Source organism: Cibotium barometz, chromosome 43 (assembly GCF_041138505.1).
Source record: "Cibotium barometz isolate CiBa-2024 chromosome 43, ASM4113850v1, whole genome shotgun sequence".
In the NCBI taxonomy this organism is placed as follows: Eukaryota; Viridiplantae; Streptophyta; class Polypodiopsida; order Cyatheales; family Cibotiaceae; genus Cibotium; species Cibotium barometz.
In genome coordinates, this window is record NC_141088.1 from 43,286,878 (window position 1) to 43,296,319 (window position 9,442).

General features: G+C 36.6%; 1 protein-coding gene across 1 annotated transcript; it reads left to right on the forward strand.

The window, feature by feature from the left end:
* The first annotated feature begins 5,659 nt into the window (after positions 1-5,659).
* On the forward strand, positions 5,660-6,559 carry LOC147613938 (18.1 kDa class I heat shock protein-like). The gene is made up of 2 exons (XM_086781259.1): positions 5,660-5,997; positions 6,091-6,559. The coding sequence occupies exons 1-2, from the start codon at positions 5,784-5,786 to the stop codon at positions 6,363-6,365; spliced, it is 489 nt and encodes a 162-aa protein (XP_086637385.1). The 5' UTR covers positions 5,660-5,783; the 3' UTR covers positions 6,366-6,559.
* Positions 6,560-9,442: the final 2,883 nt, after the last annotated feature.

The following is a 9,442-nucleotide window of genomic DNA, read 5'->3' on the forward strand; positions in this document are numbered from 1 at the left end:
AGATACTCAAATCAATACTCAATGATTTTGCTAATTTAGCAACCTTAGAGTGCATATATGGCAAAGGGACTTTGGTTTGACCTGATACCAATTTGAAATCTAGGTTGGGAGTTGGTTGATCTTGCTGATCTTCAGCGGAGATTCCATCTTGATTTTTATATCCGAAACACACATTTCCATCAGATGCGTAGCCTTTAAATGGGATCAAGTACATCATCATTAGCCCATGGACTAGCTTAACAACTCGCCTAATATAACCCTAAATCATATAGCATCCACCCCCTTGATTTGAGTCCCATTTAATGCTAATTGAAGACTTTATGGATTTTCGAGTCCCAATGGTAGTAGGTGCCTAGTTCTAGGGAATCTAGCTTCTAGTCAATGGCTTCTATTCATTTACATCGCTTCATAATATCACCATAGTGATATCTTTATAACCTTAGCAAACATTTTGTTCTAAGGTCATGCTCCCCCTCTCCTTAGAATGTACCCATCACTCTATTTTTAAACAAATTTGGCTACCTAGATGCTCATGGTTGGTAGGCTAGACACACAATGTTCCTCATGATATAATGAACCTTCTCCCTTGAGGTCAAGTAAAATCTCAAGATATAAGGAGTTGGAAGAGACCCACAAGCAATCCTCATGGTGTATTGGTGGAAATAAAAGGCTTTTCTTTTGAGATTGACACCAATCCCAAGAGCTAGTTTCATAATGATATCAAGAAAAGGTCCAAGATAAAGCGAGTTTATTTCTAAACAATCTGCTTGTATAAAATATCTAATTTAATGATGCGCGAGAGATGTTATATCAAGAATGACTTTATATTTTGAATATCTAAATGAAAAATGACATTTTATTAGGCACTTTTATTTTAGGGCTTCTCAATTTGTGATTGTGCCATAGGATACTCATTACTATTTGGATAGGTCCGAAATTTATTGTATTACTAAAAACTAACTTCAGCTGCTAAGGTGCTTAAGTGTGCTACAATAAATTCATTTGCATAAGTATCTATCTAACTTCAATTGTTAAGGTTCTTGAGTGTGCTACAACAAATTTGTCTGTATAAGGATCTATCTACCTAGTTTAATAGAATAAGTAATAAAGGGTACAACATGGCGGGGAGATGGAGTTTCAGGGTTCAACCAATGCCACTCTCTTGAATCTCACAAAAAGAGGGCTAATGAGGAGAGGGGGATATCAACATGCCACTTCCACTATATGAGTTAGTGAGAGGATGGACTATATGGATGAAGTGGTACATTAGAGGCTATTGTACTTGCCTCTTAGCCATGCCACAAAATTTTGAGGAGTTGTCGTCGCTATGTCCAAGTTATGATAAATATACAATGGATCTAACTTCCATAAATAATATGATGCTGATCTTGAAGTAGCGATCTTTGATGTAGAGAATGATCTTGGAAGTAGCAATCTATCTTTGATGTAGATGACATCAAATTCGAATAACTCTTCTTATGTCATAGCAAAACCTAGAAGGTGCACTTGGATTGTTCCCAAGGTGAGTGTGGTTGATCTTCTCTCAGTGGGTGCTTTTCCTTGCCAATCCATTCAATGTACACTCCTTAATGACCTCATACTATGGTTTGGTACGAGTCTCATTAGTCCTTGTGTCGCTAGAGGTTGTTTTGTTTGGGCTTTTTTTGCAGCTTCTTACCTATGTGGTAGTAGATATTTATTATTTCCTGAAAGCGCTAGTGTAGGAGCTCAAGGTCGCTTCCCTTGGGTACCCAATTGTGTAGTCATGGTACACATGGATCTCCTTGGTCTTCATGGTAGTATACACATGGTTCTCCTTGTTTTGTGACTCCTCCCTCTCTTTTTATTTGCACAATGTATCTCTTGGTATAGCAACCACAAAAAATGTAAGCCCAAGGATAAACCACCTGCAAGTCAACATGTTTCCCTTTAGTACACATTTGTGTTAGTTTAGTTTTTTTGTAGCACAATACACATTTGTCTTAGTTTAGTTGTTTAGTTTTGTGTAGCACAATATGATGGCTCTTATATTTTTCGCGTACTAATTAGTACATTTTAAGTTTACACAAGGCTTATATATGGATGAGGTGGTACTCTATAGGCTATTTTTGTACTTGCCTCTTAGCCGTGTCCCACAAAAATTTGAGTTATCATCATCATCTCCGAATTGTGATAGATATCCATTGGATCTAACTCCCATGCGTATAATCATGATTTGGAAGTAGATATCGTTGATGGAGAGGTGGTGTTTTAGTCCTTTGTTGAAATAACTCTCATTATTTCATTGTCTATGACACAAGGTGCGTCAAAGTTTCTACCTCTCTATTAACACAAGTTTAAGATTTGTTGATCTTCTCTTAACAGGTGCTTTCCTTTGGCAATCTAAGCTTTGTGGTGCATGTATTCTTTTGAGCTGATAGTATCATTTAGTACTAGTCTCATTAGGCATTGTTGGCTAAAGGTGATTGTTTGGGATTCCTTGGCATTTTCTTACCTATGTGGTAGCTATTAATTATTTCTTGAGAGGTCTAGTGTAGGTCAATTTGCTAACTTCTTTTTCAATGTACTTTATTAGAATTTGGTGAATCCTTAGGTTTGTTATGGTGGAGAATTGATCATGAATGAATGTTGGCTAGCTTCTTGGATGCTTCCTATAAGGTTCCTCCCTCCAGCTTTGGAGATATAAAGGTGTAAGAACCTCCCCTTTAGTTTCTGTAATCATCCCCCAATTCAGAATACAAGAAAACATTGTTTTCCATTGTTTTGGCCTAGAGAGAGAAAATGGTATACAGAGAGGTAATACAAATTTGAGATATTTTTGGATACAAAATTTCTCCTAATATCTAAGATGAATTTCCTTGAAACAGAAGTTCAAAAAGAATTTTTCAATGTGCATTAGAAATTAGTTGAATATGTGTAATGAAGACCTTAGCCTAAGGGTCCACAATTTCAGAAATTTTTGATTAAGGTCCAAATAAGGTTCTAAAGGCCCAATTGGATTAATCCAAGTGTTGGAAAGACAAAAATACCAAGAATAAAATAAAATACCCCAAAAATGAGTGAATGCTCACATAAGATAAAGAGTTAACGAAGTACTGGGTTTATTAGTTAAAAATTAAGTTTTCTAGTAAAAAAATTAATTTTTGACACCTCAGTAAGGAAGGAAAGGGCTCATGAAGGAGGCGCCTTTTTTTATCATTGCCTTGCATTTTCAATTCAAAAAATGAGATATTTATATCTCTCATCTCTCCTCCTACAAACTAGATCAAAAAGTGAGCCAAGCTGGTCTAAAAATTATCCAAAATCAAAGGTAAGCCTTAATTCAATGGTTTTTCTATCTTCTCAATGGTTACCTCCTTCTGAACCCCTCTAATTCTTGGGAAGCTTTCAATTAAATGGTTTTTTCTTGAAATCAAGCTTTCTAATGATCCATAATGTTTAAATGGTTTAATACTAATCTTTATGCTTAATTAGTATTTTTATATTTAAATCTCTCTTTTTGGAAAGATTAATCATCTTTATGGTTAGATCCTTGTTAGAAGGATGGTTCTTAACGATAAACTTATTATCTTAAACAAAACTCTAGGCTTGACAAGTTAGAGAAAAAGATTAGATATTTTTATGATCTTAATCTAGTTAAAAATGATGATTAATTTCTTTAAGCTTATTTATGATTAAGAAAAATCATATTATTTTATTTTAAGTTGAAAAAGGGTTATGCTAACATTTTTGGAAATAAGGATTGGATATTTAAGAATAACCAAGAGATTTAATTATAATTATACCTATAATTATGTTATGTATACGTAAATATATTTTAGTTTAAAAGAGAAGTTCTTATTATATTTCAATTATGATTATTCATTTAAAGTTCAGAAATTAAACATTCTTAGAAGTTGCAGCGAAGCTATGTCAAAATTTTCCAGAAAAAGATAAATCTTATTTTTATGCATAAATTTAATAAAGCAAAAAGAGGAATTCCCATCATATTCTAGGCATAGACATTTTTATGCTTTAAGAATAATTTTTGTTATATTTATGGAAAATACTTTTATAGTATTTATGCATAATTGTTTAAATAGAGAAAAGAGGATTTTTGTTATATTTATCTTGAAATATGTACATGCATAAATAAATTTTATGCTAAAAGTGGAGTTTTGAGCATTATTCAATAGTAAGAAAAATAAAGAAGGTTATGCACAAATTTTACACAAATTTCAATTTATGAGAATTATGGAAATGATTCATTTAGATAAATGGATTAGAGTTTATACTAAAAGAGTAAATATGGGTATAATTGATTTTGTAAATTCCATGAATCTTTTATTCAAAAAGAAGAATAGCTCAACACGAGTTGTCACTCATGTTGTGCTTCTCTTGCTTTGATCTTAGCCTCATCTTCTCTAGACTAGAGTGGTTCTCTCTAAGTGGACGTGTGGAGCTATTTATAGGGATGGCATGGTTAGCATCTTTGTGGGAGCTATCCTCTTGGATTACGCATAGACACATCTCAATCCAGCTAACCCTTAGCAGAGCAAGATCATCTTAGCCGCATCTTCTCTAGACTAGAGTGGTTCTCTCAAGTGGAGCTATAAGAAGGATGGCATGGTTAGGATCTTTGTGGGAGCTGTCCTCTTGGATTAGGCAGCAGAGACACATCTCAATCCAGCTGACCCTTCGTAGTAGTAAGATCACCAAGAACTATCCCAGATTACCTCCTACAAGTCCCATGTATTACCTAGAAGATTTAGGACATCTTAGCATCCTTCTCGTTCTTCACAAAGGACAATCCAAGTTGCTCTCAAGCAAGCCCATCAAGAGATTGGTCTCTTTCTCCAGTCAGCTTCCTGAGAGTGAAAAGGGGCCTTTCAAGAGTTTTACATCTTTATGCCAACACAATGCCTAGATCGAGAGACTACTCTTGAAGGCACTGAAGAGAGGTGAGGTTGCGTCTAATGTGGAGGCCACTTGCATTGCTCTCTTGAGGCATTAGAGCGGTAAAGGGTGGAGTACAAATACCATGTAAGAGTTTCCTTTTTCTCATGCCACCGTGGAAATGTCTAGTAGGGTCGTATCCTGTGAGTCTCATTTCATGTACATCCTCCCTCTTTTTTACATTTACGATGCATGCTAACCAAAGCCCTCGAGGATTGTGTTGGCATACGTGGGGCCAAACTTATATCAAACCTCAAGTACATCTCAAGGGGTTGTTTATTCCATGTACCTCGCCAAGCCCAAGATGACACACCACTGTACGTTTTTAAATAATATTTATGGTTGTAATATTATATACTCATTTGAGACCATAATCTTGACAAGAAAAAAATGAGAATAAAAGTGACCTGCTCATCAAGTTGGGGCAAGAGAAACTTTTGAAAATTAAAAGGTTACAACCCTTAAAAATTTGCCTACCTTCAACTCAAATTTCAAAATGTAATTTTCAAAAATCTGATTCAAGTTGGATTTACACTAAACCCGAGTTTTTTTTTGGAGCACTTGGGAGGCACCCTTGCGAAAATTAGAGGTAGGACGTAGAGGCTTCTAGAACCCTCGGAAAGGAATGTTCGGGAAGCAGGTAGTAGCTCCAAGAAGGCCCTACTACTACGTTTATAATAAACCTCCACAGAGCGACTCTCCTCATCTCATCGCATCTCAATTCGCCAGCAGCAGCTACATACACACACTCTCTCTCTCTCTCTCTCTCTCTCTCTCTGTGCCGCCTTCCTCTGCCCTCACAGCAGTTACCAGTACAGCAGTACAGTACAGTACAGTAGAAGGAAGAAATGGCCCTCTCTTTGTTCGGCCGCAGCAGATCAGGCGAAGATCCCTTCGACTCCCTGCTCTTCGATTCGCTCGCCTTCCCGTCTTTCTCTTCCTCTCTGCGCGCCAGCTTCCCGGAGCACCCCAGCTTCGCCCGGGACGTGGCTGCGGTGGCTAATACGCAGGTGGACTGGAAGGAGACCTCGGATTCCCACATCTTCAAGGCCAACCTGCCTGGTAAGAATATCGCCCCCCCTTTCCCCCTTCCTCCTCCGTCTCTTTTATCGGAATTGACTGCTCATGAGCAAAGCCGTGTGCCCTGCTCTGCAGGTCTGGCCAAGGAGGACGTGAAGGTGCAGGTGGAAGACGGGCGCGTGCTGCAGATCAGCGGCGAGCGCAAGAAGGAGGAGACGGCTTCCTCGGACAGGTGGCACCGCGTAGAGCGGGCGCAGGGCAGCTTCCTTCGACGGTTCCGCCTCCCCGACAACGCCGAGGTGGAGGAGGTGAAGGCGGCCATGGAGAACGGCGTGCTCACCGTCACCGTCCCCAAAGTGCCCCCGCCGGAGCCCAAGTCTGCCGTCAGAAGTGTCCAGATCTCGGGCTGAGAGAAATCGTTCAAAGACTCTCTCTCTCTCTCTGGCTATGTATGTGGTCGAGTCATGTGTGTTTATATTACAGGGTCCTTCCTGGATGTGTAGTAGAGGGACCAGTTTTGGGTGTTCTTGTACAAGTTATAAAAAAAAAAAAAAGAAGAATGTATCACAACCTCTCTTTTTAAAGAATTGAAAGCTTTTGTCGATGATGTCTATCTAGCTTTACTTGTTCAACATCACGGACATGTATGATCATTTGTTTTTGCTCATGTTTAGCATATATGAATGAGGAGAGAGAGAGAGAGAGAGAGAGTGAGTGAGAGGATGGACTATATGGATGAAGTGGTACATTAGAGGCTATTGTATTTGTATTGGATAAGGAGAGAGAGAGAGAGAGAGTGAGAGAGAGAGAGTGTGAGTGAGTGAGAGGATGGACTATACGGATGAAGTGGTACATTAGAGGACGAAGTGGTACATTAGAGGCTATTGTACTTGCATCTTAGCACCGCACTACCTACAACAAGCCATATGCACGAGCAGTACCAAGTAACCTCTTGCGCCCATTGGTTAGAGGGTGTCCAAACACGGGGGAGGGGCGGGTATGTGTGTGTGGGAAAGGAAGAGAGGGATCTTTGAGAAAGAGGGGTACTGTGTGTGTCTGAGAATGAGAGAGAGTATGTGGGAGGGTGGATGGTGGTGGTGGTGGGGTGTGTGAGAGAGGGAGAGAGTGTGTGTATGTCTACAGAGAAAGAGAAGACTTGGCGTGCGACGTGAGCGAGAGAGAAGGTGCAAGTGTCTTGGATAAGTAGGTTGGGTGGCTGGCGGGCGGGGGCAGGTGGGGAAAGAGAGGGGTGCTGACTCAGGGGTCAGCGGTGAGAGGGGGGGGAGAAAAAAAAAAGAGAAAGAGAGAGAGAGAGAGAGGAGCTGTGACGTGTACACCAGTGCCTTTGACAGTAGGCGGGCGCTTGACGTTGGGGGTGGCTAGACCCTTGGGCACTAGTCGAATGGTATTTAGGTAAAATGGAGTGTTAAACCTTGGGATGTTCATCATACCTCTTCATATCCCTTATTAAATATACGAATCATTATTATAATCCTTGATCACAACGATACAATGTTCGAGCATCACAAATGACTGATGAGAATGTCCTAGGTGCAAATTAGTTAAGTTTCTTTGCATTCATTAAATTCTAATAAAGTACATTGAAAAAGAAGTTAGCAAATTGACCTACACTAGACCTCTCAAGAAATAATTAATAGCTACCACATAGGTAAGAAAATGCCAAGGAATCCCAAACAACCACCTTTAGCCAACAATTCCTAATGAGACTAGTACTAAATGATACTATCAGCTCAAAGGAATACATGCACCACAAAGCTTAGATTGCCAAAGAAAAGCACCTGTTAAGAGAAGATCAACAAATCTTAAACTTGTGTTAATAGAGAGGAAGAAACTTTGACACACCTTGTGTTATAGACAATGAAATAATGAGAGTTATTTCAACAAATGACTAAAACACCACCTCTCCATCTCAAAGATATCTACTTCCAAATCATGATTATACGCATGGGAGTTGGATCCAGTGGATATCTATCACAATTTGGAGATGATGATGATAACTCACATTTTTGTGGCACGGCTAAGAGGCAAGTACAAAAATAGCCTATAGAGTACCACCTCATCCATATACAAGCCTTGTGTACACTTAAAATGTACTAAATAGTACGCAACAAATATAAGAGCCACCATATTGTGCTACACAAAACTAAACTAAGACAAATGTGTACTAAAGGGAAACATGTTGACTTGCAGGTGGTTTATCCTTGGGCTTACAATTTTTGTGGTTGCTATACCAAGAGATACATTGTGTACTATACCAAGAGATACATTGTGTACTACCATGAAGACCAAGGAGATCCATGTGTACCATGACTAGACAATAGGAAAGCGACCTTGACCTCCTACACTTGCGCTTTCCATTTATCTAAATGAACACTAATTATACCCATATTTACTCTTTTAGTATAAACACATGCATTTATCTAAATGAATCATTTCCATAATTCTCATAAATTGAATGATTCTATAAAATTTGTGCATAACCTTGTTTTTTTTTCTTACTAGAATAATGCTTGAAACTCCACTTTTAGCAAATCAATTATACCCATATTTACTCTTTTAGTATAAACACTAATCCATTTATCTAAATGAATCATTTCCATAATTCTCATAAATTGAATGATTCTATAAAATTTGTGCATAACCTTCTTTATTTTTCTTACTATTGAATAATGCTCAAAACTTCACTTTTAGCATAAAATTTATTTATGAATGTACATATATAAAGATAAATATTAAAAAAATTCCTCTTTTCTCTATTTAAACAATTATGCATAAATACTATAAAAGTATTTTCCATAAATATAACAAAAGTCATTCTTTTAGCATTAAAATGTAGATGCCTAGAATATGATGGGAATTCCTCTTTTTGCTTTAATAAATTTATGCATAAAAATAAGATCTATCGTTTTCTGGAAAATTTTGCCATAGCTTCGCTGCAACTTCTGAGAATGTTTAATTTTCTAACTTTAAATGAATATTCCTAATTAAAATATAATAAGAACTCCTCTTTTAAACTAAAATTTATTTATGTATACATAATATAATTATAATCATAATTACAATTAAATCTCTTGATTATTCTTTTAAAAAGTTAATTTAGTAGTTTAGAGAAATAAAATATAGTATTTTAAATAATAAAATATATATAACTTATTAAATAAAAGAATTTAAAATCACTAATTTTAAAGGATTATATTTTGGAATTAGATCAATAATATTATTTTTAAAGTTTATGTTACTCAATTTAAAAAAATAAATTTTTAAATTTAATATTTCTTGAAAATATTTTTTATAGAATAAACTTTTGAATAAAATTGAAAAAAATATCTTATTAAAAAAATACAGTTATATAATTATAAAATAAAAGATCTATTGAAAGATATATTTATATATCTAGTAATGAAAAATATTTAGACTTGTTAATAGATATTATTAATAATGTTAATTTTTAAGTGAATAATAGTTT

What these genes read in the sequence shown, in the direction of transcription:
- LOC147613938 (XM_086781259.1), top strand. Translation starts at nt 5,784, where the DNA reads ATGGCCCTCTCTTTGTTCGGCCGCAGCAGATCAGGCGAAGATCCCTTC. An exon ending in CTTCAAGGCCAACCTGCCTG is followed by an intron (nt 5,998 to 6,090) that starts GTAAGAATATCG and finishes CCTGCTCTGCAG; the next exon opens with GTCTGGCCAAGGAGGACGTG.